Genomic DNA, 21,239 nt, shown 5'->3' on the forward strand with positions numbered 1-21,239 from the left:
CAAATAAATAATAATTTAATTTAATTTTCAAAATTATAAAAATCAGTGTTGTGTGACTTTTTGGCATTTTTACAGATTTGGTTCTATTTATACTGGATAGGCGAAGTATAAGAATGTAATTCCTGATAATTTGGTATTTTCTTTTAATATACAGTTGTTACAGATATTTTTTTTACAAAAATAAACATCTTTACACAAATCTAAAACAATTAAATTTGTGTAATAGCTAGCAAAAATTAATTACGGAAAGTAAATAAAATTAATAACACGTACAATGCTGATCAAGAAGTTATTTAAAATTAATTATAATCCTTAAAACCTTACAGTGTTGACAATGAGTTCAACAATTTTATGGCTACTACGTAGAACAGTTTTAATCATCAGTATTGACTTTCGCTTATGATAATTGGTCTATATTGGATTTGTTTACTTTTTTTATATGTGTCAGTTTTGTTTTTTTATTTTCAGAGTATATTTGACACTCTGGATGGGGAAGAGATGAGACGAGCAAGGACAAGAAGTAATCCGTTCGAGACAATCGGCAAAGGAATGTTTTTAAATAGAGCGGCCATGAAAATGGCAAATATGGACAAAGTGTTTGACTTCATGTTTACATCACCCAAGACACAAACTGGGGTGAGTTCAAAGTCATGTTAGCGAATTTCCCATATAGGGAATAAGCTATTACCGTAGTACTCATGGTAAGACCTGGACGCGGGACCGATTTTTTTTTTCGTTTTGAGGTCCCTAGAGGCCAAAAACACCATCCGTTCAAATTCATATATATATATATATTTATATTTATTAGGGATGGTCAAGTCTCAAAATTTCGGGAAATTTTCGGGAAATTTTAAATCTCGTTACACGAGACGAGATTTCTTTTTGGCCGAGATTTTTATCGAGACGAGAATAAAAAATAAAAAAAAAAAAAATTAAAAACGCCTGCAGAAAGTCAATGCAATACCCGGAATACAGGAGCGTGTTGTAGTTGTGTTTCCTTTGCGAAGGCGTTCTTATTTAATTAATTCCTTAAATGTAAATATTACTTTAATTATTTTAATAATATTACTTTAATAACATTTGAGAAGTTTTGTTAAGTGTAAGCAGTGTGAGGAATGTTTTATTACTATAAAAAGTCAAAACAAGTAACTATTTTATAAAAACTAATAATATTAGTTTTTATAAAATAGTTACTTGTTTTGACTTTTATTGCTATTATATTGATATTATTGCTTTTATTTTAGGATTTATTTTATTTTAGGATAAGTTGAACTCTATCCTAACTGATATCACTATGTTTCCTAATCGTAGGCATTTTAATAAGTTAAGCGTGATTAATAAAAAAAATGTTATGCTGATGTTTTTTAATAAAAGATTCTAAATATTCTTGCCTATTATCATTATTTTTGTATTTAAACAGTCATCTAACAATGTTACAAAATCAGGTAAAAATTTTGAACGTGCATTTCCCGTTGTGTATGAGAAGGGAAATCCCGTCTCGATCTCGTCTCGAAATTTTATGAGAAATAAAAAATCTCGTCTCGTCTCGAACTAAAAATCCAATCTCGTCCATCCCTAATATTTATATATATATATATATATATATGTGTCCGTCAGCACGATAACTCGAGCAAAAATGATCCGATTTTGATGAAATTTGGTACAAACGTGTAAACCTACGTTTATTCGAACGAGTTCGCGATCCAGCATGATCGGACCATGGGAACGGGTGTTTACGGGGGGTTTTATGGGGTAAAAATAGGTTTTTCCCATTTTTGACCCAAAAAACATAAAATTTAGCAATTTATTTCCAAACCATTTTGTAGAGCTTAAAAAAAACAAATAATTTAGTATATTGAAGCGTTATTATGCGCCTAATGGTTACGGAGAAAATTCCAAAAAATTGTAAATTTAAAATTCCCATGTTATTCTTATGGAGAATGAGTAAACTGTTGTAGTTTGCTTGTTTATGAACATATTTTGATCAAATTTGGAAAATGTTTTTATTTCTTACCAACTATTAACATTTTACAAAAAAAACAGTTTTACCCTCCCTGATGCAGCAAACCTAAGTACTTGTTAAACTAATTCTATTTAAATCGGGAATAAATGCTATATTTTTAAGTAGACATTTCAGTGTAAATCCAATCAGTCGAATGGAAATTCGCTTAGTCTGCAGGTTTGCTGCGGCGGGGGTATTTTTCTCCTATAGCCTACTAGAAGCAAAAATATTTGTTGAAGCTATGATTCAATGCCTGAAATGTTTATTCGGCTTGGAACACAGTAGGAATCGATACATTTGCGTGAAATAGAATGGGCTTTTGGTATTCTCATGTCTATTACATCAAGATATAATAAACAAATAAACCTCAAATAACTAGTGAGTAGTTGATAACACATTAGGGGTAAAATAAGTTCTAGGTTCTAGTGGATTTGAAAATTAGACTTGTTAAATCAAGTGTGGCTTGTTATTGAGGGTCTTGTTATCGAGGTTCCTTAAGATGTATTTATTCTTGAGATTTTATCTAATTTCAGGCACCAATGGTGAAGGATGACGAACTGCTGTATTTTGCTGACGTTTGCGCCGGACCCGGTGGATTTTCAGAGTATGTCTTATGGCGGAAAAAATGGAAATCTAAAGGATTTGGATTTACATTAAAAGGAGAGAACGACTTCAAACTTTCAGACTTTTTCTCTGGGCCTTGTGAAAGTTTTGAGCCTTTTTACGGTTAGTAGGGTTTAACAAACATAGCACAATTTGTCATAAATCGTCTTTTAAAATTTTGTTTCCTTACTTGAATAACAGTTTTAACAGACTCCCTTATATATTGATTCGTCATCCAAGTGCATCAGCAATTCAAAGACTATTTAAAGATGTCTGATCATCAAGTTATAAACTGCATGTTCATGTTTAATTGTTATTTATTTCCTTTCCTTGGTGTCTAAGACCCATTATGTTTCCATTTTTACTTGAAGACTTACAGGATAAAGTACTTAAATGCTTTTATGGAAAACTGTTATGTTACCAAATTTAACTATTTTAGCCAATTGCAATAATTGAATTGCAAACTATACATTGTACTCTGTCGTAATAATCAGAGATTAAAGACACTCTGTAAAATGCTGAAAACAAAAGAAAAATTAAACTTGACAAAGTATTACAACTTAAAAATATTCCAAACAAGCAACCCTGTCAAATTCCAAATAAACTATTCACCAACTCTGCAAAACTCCAACTAAACTCTCTACCAACTCTGCCAAATTCCAACTAAACTCTTCACCATCTCTGCCAAACTCCAACTAAACTCTCCACCAACTCTGCCAAATTCCAACTAAACACTCCACCAACTCTGCCAAACTCCAACTAAACTCTCCACCAACTCTGCCAAACTCCAACTAAACTCTCCCAACTCTGCCAAACTCCAACTAAACTCTCAACCAACTCTCTCAAATTCCAACTAAACTCTCCACCAACTCTGCCAAACTCCAACTAAACTCTCCACCAACTCTGCCAAACTCCAACTAAACTCTCTACCAACTCTGCCAAACTCCAACTAAACTCTCAACCAACTCTGTCAAATTCCAACTAAACTCTCCACTAACTCTGCCAAACTCCAACTATAAACTCTCCACCGTTCTGCCAAACATACTTGAAAGGCTTAATAATTTGAAAAAAAACCAACAGTATGTTTAGTGAAGTTTTACTTTTTCTTCCTTATGGATCGAGTGTTGCTCTTTAATTTTAAAACGTCTCTTGTCTGCAGGAAAGAAGGATGATGGAAATATTTTTGACCCTGAGAACATTAACAGTTTGATGCATTATGTGATGGACCACACAAACCAGTTGGGTGTACATTTTATGATGGCAGATGGTGTAAGTTGTAGAATACTTATCTTATTGTTAAATACCACATTGAGCACTAGAATAAAAACATATCAAACAGCAGGAGGAAATATTTGGAGACATCTATGTCTATATATATAATTCCGTAAGTCAAATTTTTGTAAAGAAATTGTGAGCGACTGGATGGCCGTAGAAGGATGGGAGGGGTCTTATTTTAAAGGTCTTGACACGTGAATTTTGAGGGAAAACTATTCATTTTTCTTATTTTTTTACCATAAATTCGCAACAGAATAAAACTTTTCCCATTAAAACAACATGGGGTTTAATTTGAAATTAAAACAGCTGTGCCACAGATTTGAAAACAGTGATCAATACACGCATTTGGTTTACTTTTAGTATTTAATTCTTTTTGTCTATGCTTTTAGCCAGTCAACTATGAAATGTATACTATAATAAAACTGAAATATTGAAGATTAGTCGGAAAAACGTCTGCATTCTTTGTTTATATTTAAATCATATACTAAAGTTTCATTTTTTCATGCTTTTACGTTATTGTCGTGTTAAAGGAATAAACGACATAGAATAAATATTCTGTATAAATAATCAAAGAGTCTAAATTAAATCTAACTTCTGTTTTGTTTTTATTTTTAAATCATATGTTCAAGTTTATTTTAAATGATGTTGTTTTCTTTATATTTCTACACATTTTAAGGTTAAGGTTGTGTGAATATATACAACTAAAATAACCTATAAATGTTATTGGTTCTAAAATGGTGCATTTGCATTCCTTCGTAAGTAAATTTTTTTAGTGCAGTGAATATACAACGTAGAGTAGTCATATTCGATCATACTTTTATAAAATCACCAGGGATTCAAGATGTTTTGGTATGTAGGCTGCTGGATATATATTCTTTTCATTATAAGTACTGTAATTAATATGAACGCCAGGGGAATACCACAAAGGCGGGGAACTGTTCATAGGAATGACAGTGCGCGTAGGAGAGCAAGAGTAGATAATGACGAACTTAATCAAGATATGTTACAACCCCTTTTTAGGAGACCCATGGTAGACGAGAGAAATGTAAATATTCATGATGCAGGATTACTGGACCAAGAGTGCATTCAATGTAGTGCTCTTCATTTTAGAGAAGAACTAACGAATAATCATTTTATGACATGTTGCCATAACGGACTTATTAACCTTCCTCAGTCAAAAACTAATGTAGAACTTAAAAGTTTGTTTGAAGAGAGCCCACAACTGTATAAATTCATTCGACAATGCAACAGTGCGATGGCTTTTGCTTATTTTTCAGCCAGTAAGAAAGATATTCCAGGAAAAGGACCATACTGTTTCAAAATTCAAGGACAGATTTATCGTTCAATCTCAGATTTGCTGCCTCAACATGATGAAGACCCCGTGTATGGCCAATTGTACATTATTGACACATCAACAGCAACAGAAATTCGTCAAAGGCCTTTAGAAAATAGTGACTTAAAACCTGAAATATTGTCAAAACTAGCTGAAATTCTATTAGAAAATCCATTTGCCCAAATTTACAAAAGAGCTTCGGAAGAAATGGTTGTACAAGGTGACAGTGAATTAGAACTTAGGTTTGTAGACAGGATAAATATGGATCGTCGTAGGTATAATAAGCCTACTGCAGATGAAATTGCAGGCGTCTTCAATTCATCTGAAGGCGAACCTCCAATGAATTTTTAAAATTCCAAACAGAGAAGCTTTTATTTATCCTCATTAACCACAAGACCAAAGCTACCTTAGTAAACCAGTATTTATTCACAAACAATGATATGTTTGCTACCTTTTCATGTTAAACCACTGGAGTGATTCAAATTATTTATTGAAAATGACATCAACAAAAGCAAACAAAGAAGAACAACAAACTGGTTTTTACACAAAAGATATGGTGTAGGGATGCCTATTCTGACACATAGATAATGTTATTCTGAGTTTGTTTAAATACCGGTATTGCAAAAAGTTGTTTTACATTTGAGCTTTTTAGGGACTTATGTCCCTACAAGCCACTAGTATATATTAATTACGTAAGCCGATTCTTTGCTTCAAAATTGTGGGCGACTGGGAGGTCGTAGAACGACGGGAGAGGGCTCAAATTAAAGGTCTCGACCCCGTGACGGTGGAAAAAATAGTGAAATTCCCCAAATTTTAACACAAAATTAGATATAAGGTAAAATGTTCTCCATAAGAATAGCATTAGAAGCCATTAACTGCTGATTTTTGTTTACTTCAATACAGCTGATCGTGATTTATCACTAAGCAAATAAGCAATTAATATTACATTTGGTCTACTTGATCATTTGCCAGTCAATTCTGCAACGTACTGTATACTATATAAAACCATGGATAACGTTTCCACAATAATTAAGACTTTTTAGTTACGTCTTAGAATGTTGAAATCAATTATTTTACTGTGCAATTTGCAAATTTGTGTATTTTTAAGTAAATTAGTTAAATCATAGGAGAAGTAATTGAGCTTAGAATGGCTGAAAAAATAAAGGTTATTGTTGTGTTGAAGGAATGTTTAACATTAAATAACAACATTGACTAAATAATAAATGATTCAAGATTAAATGGAAAAATTCTGATATGTTTTCATTTCAAAACATATGTTAAAGATTTATTTTACATTTTTTTTATTTACTACCATTTTTAATTTGGGATTTATTGTTCAATCAAAATGTTGAATGAAGTGGAATAACCTCAATTGACATGTACATAGGGATACATATCCTGACACATAGATAATGTTATTCTGAGATTGTTTAAATACCGGAATTGCAATAAGTTGTTTTACATTTAAGCTTTTTAGGGACTTAGGTCCCTACAAGCCACTAGTATTTTTTATTGTTGTAAGAAGTAGGCTAATATGACTTTTTTCTGGAGTAGGTTTCCTGCTATCTACTAGTAACTGTATTCTGTATTTTTGTGTGTCTCGGTTGCAGGGGTTCTCCGTGGACGGACAAGAGAACATTCAGGAGTTGTTGTCCAAACAGTTGTACCTGTGTCAGTTCCTGGTCGCCCTGTGTATTGTCAGGACCGGCGGCCATTTTGTTTGCAAACTCTTTGACCTGTTCTCCCCCTTCAGCGTGGGTCTGGTGTACCTCATGTATCATGCCTTCGAGAGGATCAGCATCCACAAACCCAACACAAGCCGACCCGCCAACTCTGAGAGGTGAGGCTGGACATGAGCAAGCTACTTGCTTGGATGAGACCTCCAAGTCTCGGGTCAAAATTTGGTTGCTTTGCAAAGAATTTATTTAAAAAAATATTAATTGTTAAAATGCTAGTAACGAATAAAATGGAATTTTAAAATACTGTATACATACAACAATATTTGCGCTTATTGGGTGATGTTATCCAATGACCGCTGATATTGTTTGATACTTGTTCACTTGAAATGAGTCTTCTCCCTTATTTATGAATCAATATTTTTACATTTGTTATTGATGGAATTTTAATAAAAGTTTCTTACCTAAACATTAAGGCTACCACAATAGTTTTGATTACCCATTAATTTTTAATGTTGTTAAAGTTTATAAATTTTAAATTACGGCCATTTTGGAAGTAAACATTATTTTAAAAAATTTCTCAAAATAGATCTTAGCATTATGTAGTATGTACCAACTTAGTTCAAAAGCCGTTAACAAATAAATATTTTTGCGTTGAAGGCAAAGTGGTGGTTAAATGGGTAGTTTTTGAGTTTTGGAATTTAAAAAAAATTTAGTTTGTCTTGGGTCCTGGAATGATAGGTACCTTAAAAGGTCCCTTCAGAGTTTGAGGACACCCTGTAAAAGGTTAAGGTTAGATTATATTACATTATGTTTTTAACAACTCACTCACTCCCATGGCCATTTATTCCCAAGGCGGGATTTGGCCGCTTAACAACAGTGAATGTTTTTTGTACCCTATGTAGTTTGCATTTTCTGTTCAAGGTATATTATATGCCAGTGGAAGAGGGACGACTGTGAACCTACGAGAGAGTATTTGTTTGAACTCAACAAAGAACTTTGTCGGCTTGGCTGTGTAAGCAAAGAAGACATCAACTTTTGTGTGTCCATGGACGAACTAACACAAGACAATGCCTTCTTTGACTATATTGTCACATCAAACAATGTGTAAGTTTAAAAATCTTATGTCTGAAAGTGTAAAGATTTATTGTTTTTTATTATTTGTTTTCCTGTGGTATGTAAAAATTAAAATAACTTACGTTGTCCAGGACATCCAACGTTTTTTTACCTAATAACTATTCATCAATAGTTTAGATTTCCTGGACATGAAATTATATCTTTGTAAACAATTGTTTCCATCATCAAACTGAATCAAAATTTTTACACATTTTGTAGGACAAATGTCAAAATGGACAAATGGTCTAAATAGATGTTCAAGTTAACTATGGTTTTTTTCTTCATTTACAAAGGTCAATATAAATATTCTTTCATCGTGTTCCTTGGTCATTCTGTTAACCAGTCTTACAAAATTATTTTTTGTTTCTCTCAAAGCAACAGAGTAGTTTTAGACTGATAAATTTGGTATTTTTTTGTCTGCTATGTATTCCTTGTAGTTTGTAGGTCTCTATCCTCTCATTTGATCAATTTGAACCAATTGAAAGTTTCAGTATAAATCTTGCAAATGTTTTTATTTGTTTGCACCAAAATATATCTTTATTTGTGAAATCATTATAAAATAGGTGCTTAAGAATATGATTCTGCAAGTAAAGATTATGAAATAGGCAAGTAAAGCAGCTCACTGACATTTCCAGCAATACAGGTTCTTCTAATATATGATCGAAAATAAATAAATATTTTTTTCACCTAAAATTCATATTATATGTATGACTAGGCCTAATACCACATTAACAAAAATGTGCATTACAGAAATGTGATAAATTTGAATTAGGCTATTGTTAGGCCTACTTCACTCCATTGACAAGTATGAATAGAAAAATGCTGTATTGCTTTGAATCGAGTTGCATCAATTTGAATCAAAAACCTTTTGAATTGAATCGTTGCTTGGAATCAAAAATTGTTTACTGCTTCTCACATCCCTACTTAAATTAAGGGATTTATTTTGAAAATAAATTAGTAGCTGAGGCAAAAAATCTATCCTGATAAATAGATTATATTGAAATGTTTTACAGACTAGGAGAGAGACAGATCGTCAATCTGATAAAAATCGCAGCTTTCTGTAGAGACACATCCCTAGTTGAGACGAGACAAGCAGAAATCCGACGGGCTTGTCTGGCGTACTGGCAGATACCTGATGTTGCAAGAAGAGTGGACAAAACCACAGCTGAGGAAATGGTGAACCGCTGTGTCGGAGAGAGTAATCAACGTAAGTATGAGCTTGTTGGAAGTTGTAAAAAAAATTACGAGTCTTAACGCTAATTTACAGTTTTTATAACACAATACATTTTCCCACATAAAATTAGGCCTAGGTTTTGATTTTCGTTAATCTAGTCTTTGATGGACACACACATGGTACACCCAGTAATATACACAGTAACAAGTTGCAAAATACCAGTTTAGAGGTACAGTAAACCTTCAATAGTTCGACACTCATTGTAGTTCGACACGGGCTGAGGCTACCCGTCTAAACATTAGCGATCGATATTTTGTTTTCACACGTACACCGGTCAATGTCCAGGACCAGTTCTTTCCAGTTATCAGAGTGAAAAACAATCGAAGATCACAAAATATTTTGTCAAGTGATATTTAATGACTATTGTGATGTAAGATGACTTGAATATTAATTTGTCATTTATTTTTGACTTGAGACCAATGAACAGTAAAATTGTTAAGCTTTTTAGTATTTAATAAATGTGGGCGATTTCTATATCAAACTTGTAATTTACTTTCCTGTATATTAAACCCCATTTACTCCCTATAGTTCGACATTTCGATAGTTCGACACCCCTTAGGTCCAGAAAGTGTCGAACTATCGAGGTTCTACTGTACAATCCCAAAGAATACTCTCAAAATTAACTTCCAATCGAGCTGTCTACCCTTTATTACTATATGTACTATAATTACTAAAACTATACAGGGTGAATTTTAAATGAGTTCCCCCCCTACTTTTTTCTACATTTCTAAAGATATCATCTCCGGACCACGTCAGATCATTGTTGAGTAGTAAGAACTTCATTTTGACTGGGTATACATTTTTGGCCGCCATCTTGGATACGCCATATTGGATACAACATTTTTTTTTCAAATGTAAAGGTAGGGTTGTGACCCTTTATTTCAAACTAAAATTTTACGCTGATTACAATGCCGCAATTAGATTTTAAAAATCTTGATCCGTTCTAAAGTTATGAGGACTTTTTATAACTTTATTTTTAGCGCATTTTAACATTGTGCATTTACAAACTAAGACCATAATCTCAAAATAGTGCTAGATAAAGATAAGTATACACCACCATTCATTGTCGACATAATTTCACTTGGTTATGACGGATGTAGTTTTTTCAGCCGCCATCTTGGATCCACCATTTTGAAATGAGATCAATTAATTGAAATATGAAGGTGGTGTTGCGACCTATCATTTTGAACTACTTTTTTATACTGGACTCAATGCCGCAATCCGTTTTTTGTTATCAAGCTGTCTTGATGAAATATTAAAATACTCTTATTTAAAATTTCAATATTTCAAAAACCAAAGATGCAAATGAAAAACGGATTGCGGCATTGAGTTCAGCATAAAAAAGTAGCTCAAAATGATGGGTCACAACACCACCTTCATATTTAAATAAATTGATCTCATTTCAAAATGGCGGATCCAAGATGGCGGCTGAAAAAACTACATCCGTCATAACCAAGTGAAAATATGTTGACAATGAATGGTGGTGTATACTTATCTTTATCTAGCACTATTTTGAGATTATGGTCTTAGTTTGTAAATGCACAATGTTAAAATGCGCTAAAAATAAAGTTAGAAAAAGTCCTCATAACTTTAGAACGGAATAAGATTTTTAAAAACTAATTGCGGCATTGTAATCAGCGTAAAATTCTAGTTTGAAATAAAGGGTCACAACCCTACCTTTACATTTGAAAAAAAAACTTTGTATCCTATATGGCAGATCCAAGATGGCGGCCAAAAATTTATACCCAGTCAAAATGAAGTACTTACTACTCAACAATGATCTGACGTGTTCCGGAGATGATATCATGAGAAATGTAGAAAAAGGTAGGGGGGGAACTCATTTAAAATTCACCCTGTATGTGTATTATATTATCAACACTTTAGTCCGAATTAATATCATTTTGAGTGTGATAGAGGAGAACCTATGATGGTCAATATAAATTGTGAGGGAATGGTCCCATCTTGGTTAGTCCTAATTTTCGGGTATCCTGCTTACCTCTATCAATGAATGAACACTAATACATTTTCTAATAGTGTATTTCCTCAAAACTAACTTTATTCTACTAATTTTTATCTAATTTCTACTAAGTTTTCTCTTTGTTGTTTTTGCAGAGTTTTTACAATCACAAGAAACGCCAATTAAGACTGAAGAGAGTTTGAGTGTATTTAAGTCCATCTACGACTGGCATTGTATACCAATTGCCTGTCCAAAAGAACTATACTTCTTTGTTGGTAGGTTTGTATGTGTAATTTTAACTGTTTTAGCATTGATCCTTTTGGGTTTCCAACCAGCAACTTTTGGATTTTAAAGGCAACACTAACCACTATTTTGTCTTCTGAATTGAAAAGCAAACACACTTCATAAAATTGGTGAGAGGTTAAATCATAAGTTTAAATTTTCTATGGGGAATAATAAAAAAAACTTGTTATGTTTCTAGTTATGAACATTTTTCTATTTTATTCAGAATATTTAAAAAAAGGATGGAGTGGAATTGAAATTTGGGGGGGGGGTATTTATTCTTGTCCTTTGAGTAAGATTACACTTGAGTTAGGTTTTTCTCAAGATTGTCCAAGCTGTTAGTGATTTACCTATAGCTGCCTGAGATTTTCAAAATTTTGTTGGTATGGTGACAGTGATGATGTCTCCACGACCACAAGAAACTATCACAGTTTCGTCACTATTGTGTTGGCTCAAGCAAGATTAGTTATCTTTTAGGGACTTTCTTACTGTAGAAGTGGACCAGAATCCAGACCCCAATGAATTGTGAATACTTCATTACAATTAAAATGTAATTTGAAAATATCTGCAATAATCACTTGAATTACTCTTATAAGAATTTAAAATAGTTAAACAAAACAGAACGTTAGTGTTGCAACTGTGGCAGGCCTGGGTCGCAACAGAGTGTACAGGTCGACTGTTGGAGGCAAGTACTGGAAGAAGGTGGAGCAGTCTGGACTGGAGCTGAGTCCAGGAACACTGGTGCTAGGGGAGATGGTACAGGAGGTCCTAGGGGAGTCCAAGTCTCAGGTAGGCATATTTCCAAGTCATTTGTTGTCTAAGTTAAAATTTAGAAAAGAAAAATGTAAAGATAGAAGACTGAAACAGAGTCTTTGAATTCCGCTCTTAAACTGATGATATTATCACTACAGTAGGCTCCCTCTTATCCAGACGCCTTTACCGCACATCGGTTTAAACGGACTACACTCGGCGGAAATGACATCTCTTTAACCGGACAATTTTTATCAGCACATTGGTTTAACTGGACTAGATCGGCAGGAAGTGGGCAGTACTGAAACGTCTGTTCTCGTGGGAAAGATTTGAGACCAGTGATCACGTGTCTTAATACAATGGTCTCCTAAAGTCGAATATCACAGTAAACAGTCCGTTTTAACGAGTTTTTGGGGACGTCGGTTTAACCGGAAAACCCGTTATCTGGACTGGCCTCAGTCCCGAGGAGTCTGGATAAGAGAGAGAGTCTACTGTATTGATCACTTAAAGAAAACTTACTTGTACCTGTTATATTTTATTATATATTTTTTTACTCAATTCGCTCTGGTAATTTTATGAATTTGGCAGAAATATTGTTGTTGATAAGATAATTTTCCATTCCAGGTGAAGAAAACAGCATTTCACATTGTGGACGCTGTCAGTCTTGGGGGAGAGGACGTTAGTCGAAAGCACTACACTGACAGGTAGTTTTGTACTGGCTATAGCCTACATTTAAGAGAAGCCATTAGGTAAATTAAGAAGTTTCTTTTAAGAGATAAAGTCTGGCTGGTATATCTCATCTGAGGAAATAACACAATTCACATGACATAGTATTGGTAGTTTAACCTAATTTAAGACTTATGAGTTTACGAAATTACATTGATGAGATCCCATTCAATGTAGGTATAAATTTCAGATTTTTTTATTGATTACCATTAAGTTGGGATTTTTTCAGGATGGGATTTATTCTAATTTAAATTTACTGTAATTTTGCGATGACTCCCTGATCACGGGAGATGATCAAAATTCTTTGATGATTTGATTTGGTTCTATGTATTTTACATACAACTTGTTTGCGCTTTACAGAATCAAAATGTGTCATTTGTACTGTGAAGCCCTCAAGAAAGACACAAGAATGGACCTCTGCCGAATTAGAACCAAGATGGTCCACTACCTTGAAGACTTAAACCTTCTGTTCGAAGAGTAAGATGCAAAATATGTCGTAATAGTTCTTGCTTTTAGTTGTTACCAACTTGAGTTTTCTCATTGAAGTGAGTAATTTGTTTTAATATGGCTTTTAAATATAACTTTTATTTACATGGACTAATTTTAATTTTTTATGTTATTGGTTTTGTATTACTTTTTAATCTATAGAAATAAAATAGTAGACATAGCCTAAACAATTTAAATATGTTGTTGATAACTAAGACAAGTGGAGAAATGTGAGAAGCAATCTTTATGAAACAGTTATTTTTTTCCAATCATTGATCAGGAACCATTTACAGTTTAGCCTTCATAGTACGAGACACTCGATACACTCGGTGCCTAATTACCAAAAACAAAAAAGTTGGGTTTTCCTAAAAAAGTTGAAGTTGATCAGGTTTTTATCATTCAAACTCTTACGTACTGCTGTAAAATGTAGCCATGAATTAAATTTATAGGCCTTATACACAATTTGACTCACGGCTTAATATTTTTGGTGTATTATCAGGGTGTCCACATTCTGGAAAGTCAGGGATAGTCATGGAAAGTCATGGAAAAAAATTATGGTCATTGAAAGTCATGGAAATAGGCAAAAGGTCATGGAAAGTCATGGAAATCCCCAATGATGGATGGATTTCAGGGGACCTTTCAATGCTCTAGTCGGCCGTAACCGCGACTATTGTAGCATTTTTCCGAATTTTTCACAAATGTACGACAATTTCAATTTATACAGTTGTCTTAGTTTATGGGTTTTGAGTTTGTATTAGTTCATTGTTGTACCTATTGTACTCCATTGTTATCTGTTAATACATATTTCAATATTTTCTGTGAAATAACTTGTCTAGGCAGTATTATTCGTGTGTGTACGGTACATTATAATTTTTGAGTTAAGTTAGTGAGTCATGGAAATCAATGGTTAATGGTCATGGATAGTCATGGAAAGTCAGGGGAATTGATGACAACATTTCTGTGGACACCCTGATTATCAAGTGTCAGATTTTGGAGTGCCAACAGTGTTGTGAAATAGTTTTTGAGACAGTAAACCGCGAATTAGCTTAACTCTTCAGTGATATAGTTCATGCACCCAGAGAAGGACAGTGCTTAACACTCTTGACTAAATTAGACAAGAGTGAAACATTGTAGTAAGTTAAAAATTGTGAGGATCAGAATAATTTTTAAAAACATATTTCAGCTTAACCGTATTCCTAATGAAGAATGGAACTCATGAACTTTTGCTTAAGACTGATGACTTTGCATACCAGCCTAAGGGTGTTATGTTCTACAGAGCTACAAAAGGTATGTGCTCATATTAAATTTGGCTGGTAATAAGTGTTCAAGTAGCTCAATATCTAGCTGTGTTTAACCCTAAGAGTGGCGAATCGACAAAAAATGTCAATCAAATTGTGGCCTCGTTTTCTAATGACAGTGCCACATTATCAGAGGATTCATCGCCCCTCTTAGTAAAAAGCAAATGTCTTTGAATAAGGCTGTTTCCGACATTATTTGTAAGGACTGAATATTAAAAAAGTGTGTTCTTGTAGTCCCGTCTACACAACTCCCCCCCCCCCCCCCCCCCCTAAGGCCATGCCCTTAACACGTTCGCTACTGAGCGTCGCATGACGCCGCGGTCATTGCCACAGACCGAAGTATACATTTGAATCTTACAAATAGTCCGGCTGTCAATTGGTTAACTGTACACACAGACCACAGGTGAAAACCTGTAAAACAGTGATAGTTTGTAAACTTTGTAATACTCTGCAATCGTGTTTGTAAATAATTTATTCTAGTTTTTTTTGTATTTTTTATAACCTTTTGTAATGTCGCATATTTGCGACGCCCGGTCTACAGCGAAGACAATAGGTAGTGAAAATAATCATAGTTTTCTTGAAATATACCAAACGTTGCATATATGCGACGGTTCATTTTGTTGTGTTTTGATGTGAAAGTAAGTAAAATAAAAACAGATTATTCAAGAACAGTTTACAACTAAACAAATAGGATAATGCAGCATACATACTGCATACATACATACAGTGATGCAGAAAAGTAAAGACCAGTTTTTCCAACTATCATATGACGTCACCAATCATCATATCCACAGACTAAGCGACGCAATTGTGCGTCAGACATCTCTGTAGACCACTGCCTTCAAATAGACCGTTACAAAGATATAAGCATTTTAATAACACTAGAACCCCGACGCAAATATGCGATGGCAGTCTATTTTAATGTGACTAGCCGACGCATATATGCGACGGCAGTCTATCGGTAGAAACCGGCCGTTGCATATGTGCGTCGCTAGTCCATGTGAATGAAAAATTTTGTACTATTGCAGTAGCGAACGTGTTAAAACGAAATTACTAATTAGCCTGTAGTTGATAAAGACTTAATCTCATGGGTTTTTCAATGTTTTAAATTATTTAGTCCCAGCAATGCAACAAATTGTAGTTTCCATGAATTACTTGCACTTTTCATAACTCTGATAATACAAATTTTAACAAAGTTTATGGTTTAGATCCCTGGATGAGATGCCTTAGCAAGTCAACCCAACTCTGCTACTTCTACAAACCTGGGATAAAAACATCTCTTTATGACAAAGACCGACCCACAGAAGCCTGCACATCAGCCATGTAAGTGGACTAATAGTCTGTTAAGTTATTGGTAAATTCTTCTACAGGTCTGCCAAACTAACCACCCATGCACACAGGCAAATTAGATGTTGATTTTAACCGTCTTCTCATCTTGATCTATTGGCAGACATGAGTATCATCGTTCCCGTTGTCCCTCAGCTGCACAGTTATTGTTGATGATTACGCAATAATTGCAATCTTAGCAAGTTATTGAAATACTAGAACGTTGTTTTCCTTTTGTCCTCAAACTAAAGCAAATTATAGTTCGCAATCTGATTAACAAATTATGATAAGCCTAAAATAAAAATAGTAAAAAAGTAACTAAAAGAAATAATGATGACATAATTGACAAAATGCGTGACTTAGGTGACCTGTAGACACCCTTTATAAACAACTAATTAGTGGTATTTTTTAACTAAACAAGGGCCTTGGGCTCCAGTTCCCCCAGCAGGACCCCTTCCTCTGGTGCACCACACAAACCACTCCACACCAAACTGACCCCTTGATCAAGTGCACTGGCCTACTTAAAGCAACAGCCTTCAGTAGGTCAGCACAACAAGTTATTGTTTAACAACACTACCAGCCTACTCACACAACATTGCCAAACACTTCCTCTTTACAATATTTGACCCTCCTATTACATCCCCCCATTTCCTCCAGACGATGTCCCCAGCGTCTCAACTACATAGATATATCCACTCAGAGAGAAAAAAAATTAATAACAAAAACTGATTAAAATCTTTTAAAATTGTACCTAAACAAAATTAAAATAAGGTTTAGGAGGGGAAGAACTGACCAACTGTTTGCTGACTTCCTCAGCAGTTGCGTCGATAAAGCCTCCTCGAACAGTCGTTGGTCTTCAGATGTTTGACTTCAGCCATGTCTTCTGCGATATCTCTCACTTCGGTGTCTATAGTCTGTAGTCCATCCAGCGTTCCTTGACAGCATTGATGATGAATCGACTTTGGTTGACGATGACGTTGGACTGCTTTTTCCATTGATTGAGTGTACTGCAGCCTGAAGTTCTCCTCTTCTTAAAAGCCCTTGCCCCCAGCTGCGTTTCCCCAGTTTTCATTGAGTTTGACAAAGTCTCTTCCTCCGATCACAATGTTGAAGATAACACGGCAAATCATGAAGTTCTTGTAGCCTTGTCTACAGTTGGTCAGTGGGGATGGGTAAATAGGAAGCCTACACAAACATATAACTCACAAATACAACATATAATAAAAAAAACCCCTAGACTTTTAAAGAAATTCTCAAACTCACATTAAGAACAAAACAAAACAACCAACATTAAAACAAAAACTATTGAAACTAAGAGAAGTGTTTGGAATGTGTTACCTTAACAAATCAGATACGATTAAATAACAAAACCTTATATAATTTCAGATGGATTTACTTTAAATTTTTCAAATATAACCTTTTTTAAAGCATTTAAAACAATAAATGATTGAACAGTCTTTCATTTTTAGTATATTTTAATTTAATTCTGAATAAACAAAAATATTCAATTTGCCTCCCAATAAAGTCCCTGATAATTAAAAATCTAAACAACAAAATATATCTCAATAACATATTCTTTTAATACATAATCCGTCTTTGTCTTTAAATTTTGTGAGACTATTAAATTCACTAAAGGACACTATTGCAACATTTAAAACATTAACATATTATTTCCCAATACAGTTATTTTCGTGAAGTCATGTAATTTATCTCTAAAGTAATATGTAGAAAGAAAAAAAAGATTAAATCTCGAATCAAATTTGACCATACTATCTTTAAAAACACAACCAAAATTTATTATACTATAAAAAATTAAAGCTAAACAAAAATTTAAAATCACTCCCTACTTTGCTTCCGTATTAAAATAAGGGTAACATTTTACTTCAGTAGGCTACTTTTACATCACATACTTTTCAACATCTTAAAAGAAGTTATTTCAAAAATTCACTTGAACAATTTCATGTATTATTCTCTAAAAAAAAATCGAAAACAAGATTGCTGGAAAAAATATGATTTGGGCCCAAATCCTTACAATCTAACCCGTAAGCAAAACCAAATTCCCTTTAAAATTTCTCCAACAATCTATCGACCTGTAAAAACAAAAATTTGTTCCCAAAATAAAACATTCATGCATTGCTGATTTCCCAAAGCAAACTCTAGAGCATCAGTATTAAAAGGTAAACATTGTAACAAAACACGGTCAGCACTCAGCAAGGTCAGGTCACAGAGAGGCCATTTACACCACGCTCAGCATTCCTCAGCCTACAAACATGCTGACTACTGTCACCTCAACTTTGCTCATGCAATATTCTGAAATATCAACATATAAACACCTACTCTAGTCATTAACAGTATTAACCATTCGTAAAAATCCCCATCTGAAAAAAATATATTACTATCAAATTAAAGTTCAAGCTCAAATATATTTCTAAAACAGTACACCATAATACACTATGAATAATTATCCCTCAAACTACTTCTACAAAATATAATATATTGATCCACCATTCACTGCATCTACTGCGCATAAAGAGCTGAAACAGAATAGTTTGACAACATGTGTCCGCCACATTATTCGCACAATATACACTCTATATAGAAATAGCAGGTCTGCAACCACAGAATCACATCTTCGAGAAACCTGGGAACTACAAGATCCCAGATTCAACACAAATTTAACCAGGCAAATACACACACTTGTGCACAGCAAACAACAAATGAAACACACATTACACATGTGCATCCAGCACAGGACAAATAAAAACCTTGTGCAACTAGCACTTAGCATACAGCACAAAAATACATTATGCACTCAGCACATAACACAAAAATTCACCTTGTGCTCCCAGGACGTAACAAATGAAAACCCTGTGCATTCAGCACATAACACAAATTCAGCTTGTGCTCCCAGCACGTAACAAATGAAAACCCTGTGCATCCAGCACAACACATAATACCTCGTGCATCCAGGACGCAATGCTTAACAACCATGTGCACTCAGCACATAACACAAAAACTCTCGTGCTTCCAAACACGATACACAATAAACTCAACTAACACATATCGAACTCACGTGCAACCCGCACATGACGCATAGAACACTCGTGTAACCGAACACGAACACATATCGAACTCACGTGCAACCCGCACATGACGCAAAGAACACTCGTGTAACCAAACACGAACACATATCAAACTCACGTGTAACCCGCACATGACGCATAGAACACTCGTGTAACCGAACACGATCACATATCGAACTCACGTGCAACCCACACATGACGCATAGAACACTCGTGTAACCAAACACGAACACATAACGAACTCACGTGCAACCCGCACATGACGCATAGAACACTCGTGTAACCAAACACCCGCACATGACACATAGAACACTCGTGTAACCAAACACGAACACATAACAAACTCACGTGCAACCCGCACATGACGCATGGACTCACACAAAATAACACTGAAAACTTCACATTTACGGCATTCCAGCCCTTCACTGCTGTCCCAAAAAACACTGAACCCCCAAATAGAACTGATTAAAAACTGCACCAAAGTGGTGATTACAAATAATTAAAAAAAATATATATTAAAAAACCAAACTTTTCTTCACTAAATGAACCCCAAAAATTAAAGCCAATTATTTAGCCCAAGAGGTACCAAGATCGAAGTTTTGTAAAAAATTACAAAACTCCCGGCGCTTCCATCACCTTGTAACGGTCGTGTTCCCCTTGGAATACCTACCGCTACTTTGGGTGATGTAGCTCAGGAATGAAACTCAGCACTCGCTTACAAAACCCAACTTTATTAAATACTCAAAAACAACACAAAGATAAACTCACAATCATAAAAGGTAGAGTAGACTGGAACTGTATAAATCATTTAGTTAGAAACTGAAACCCCAATTTGGAAAAGACTCTAAACCCCTATTTTGAAAACCCTTTACATTTTCTTACCTGGACCCAAGGCCAAGGGCCTTGGGCTCCAGTTCCCCCAGCAGGACCCCTTCCTCTGGTGCACCACACAAACCACTCCACACCAAACTGACCCCTTGATCAAGTGCACTGGCCTACTTAAAGCAACAGCCTTCAGTAGGTCAGCACAACAAGTTATTGTTTAACAACACTACCAGCCTACTCACACAACATTGCCAAACACTTCCTCTTTACAATATTTGACCCTCCTATTACAAAATGTAAATCTCAAACTGAATCAACTGGATTTGAGAACCGAATCTTTTTATGTAGTTACATCCCCTTTAAGAATAGTTTTAATGAATTTTAATTCTCTAATAAGAACTTTTTTTTATTGGTTAGGAAAATAATAGGTAGTGTATTTCATTACTAGTACTGAAAGTTGCATTCTCCCATATGTGCTCAAGTTTCTTGTGTGAAGCAAAGTCGAACTCAGGAAAACCAAGTTTCACACATGAGACAAAGCCTAGCCAAATATGGAAATAATTAAGGTGTAACAATTTTATGTTGGAAAATAATTCTTTTGCAGCAATATATCAGGGAGATAAAATGAGATAATTTGGCAGTCACCCTGTACTTGTACTAATGATAAATATTTGGTTGCAGGGAGTGCTATGAGAACAGAGTGGTGTGGTGGTGGGAGCAGGGGGTGGGTATGTATAGGGAAGCTCCAAGAGAAGGAGTCCTCCACAAAGACACCCTACAAAGCGTCATCCTGAAGAAGGCTGGCAGATAGCATAAAATAAAAGACTGTTTCATTGTACAATTTCTTATATAATGTGAATAAAGTTCATTCCATTTCATTAAACAGTGTGTGGTTTTTATGTTTTTTGTAAGAACGACTAGGTTTATAATTGATTTCACTTGGAGGAATGAAACAGCGAGTTTAACACGTTCGCTGTGGGCCATCAAATGGCAGGCGTAGCCCCAGTGCGGCGCAGCCCGCAGCGTTGAACAAATCCGATTGCCGGGTGATTGACACGAATAGCAAATAACGTGCGGTGATGTCCTGCTTTATAACAAGAGTCGACGTAGTTCGCTAAACACTCACAGACAGCAGTACTGCTCGGAACGTAGCCGGTCCCATTGTATTGGGGAGGGAGAAAGACGGGACAACAAGTTGATTTTTAAGTTTGCCAGACGGGGATTTTATGGGGGAATTTTACTACCAACCTACAACACAACAAAAAGC

The 21,239-nt window shown here is 34.7% G+C and overlaps 1 protein-coding gene across 2 annotated transcripts in view; it reads left to right on the forward strand.

Moving 5' to 3' along the window:
• Nucleotides 1–20,855, forward strand: part of LOC128986579 (cap-specific mRNA (nucleoside-2'-O-)-methyltransferase 1-like) — a 31,900-nt gene extending 11,045 nt beyond the window's left edge. For both annotated transcript variants that reach the window (XM_054407014.1, XM_054407016.1), the window contains exons 6-18: nucleotides 469–636; nucleotides 2,536–2,728; nucleotides 3,765–3,874; nucleotides 6,824–7,053; nucleotides 7,814–7,996; nucleotides 9,019–9,212; nucleotides 11,352–11,471; nucleotides 12,125–12,267; nucleotides 12,853–12,932; nucleotides 13,315–13,431; nucleotides 14,624–14,727; nucleotides 15,947–16,061; nucleotides 20,654–20,855. In XM_054407014.1, the coding sequence (XP_054262989.1) occupies nucleotides 469–636; nucleotides 2,536–2,728; nucleotides 3,765–3,874; nucleotides 6,824–7,053; nucleotides 7,814–7,996; nucleotides 9,019–9,212; nucleotides 11,352–11,471; nucleotides 12,125–12,267; nucleotides 12,853–12,932; nucleotides 13,315–13,431; nucleotides 14,624–14,727; nucleotides 15,947–16,061; nucleotides 20,654–20,783 (1,887 nt within the window). In that variant the 3' untranslated portion in view covers nucleotides 20,784–20,855. The remainder of the gene's footprint in view (nucleotides 1–468; nucleotides 637–2,535; nucleotides 2,729–3,764; nucleotides 3,875–6,823; nucleotides 7,054–7,813; nucleotides 7,997–9,018; nucleotides 9,213–11,351; nucleotides 11,472–12,124; nucleotides 12,268–12,852; nucleotides 12,933–13,314; nucleotides 13,432–14,623; nucleotides 14,728–15,946; nucleotides 16,062–20,653) is intronic.
• The last annotated feature ends 384 nt before the right edge of the window (nucleotides 20,856–21,239 follow it).

The sequence above is a fragment of the Macrosteles quadrilineatus genome, unplaced genomic scaffold (genome assembly GCF_028750875.1).
Source record: "Macrosteles quadrilineatus isolate MER2022 unplaced genomic scaffold, UCM_ALF_1.0 Scaffold_2__2_contigs__length_208266976, whole genome shotgun sequence".
Taxonomy (NCBI): domain Eukaryota; kingdom Metazoa; phylum Arthropoda; class Insecta; order Hemiptera; family Cicadellidae; genus Macrosteles; species Macrosteles quadrilineatus.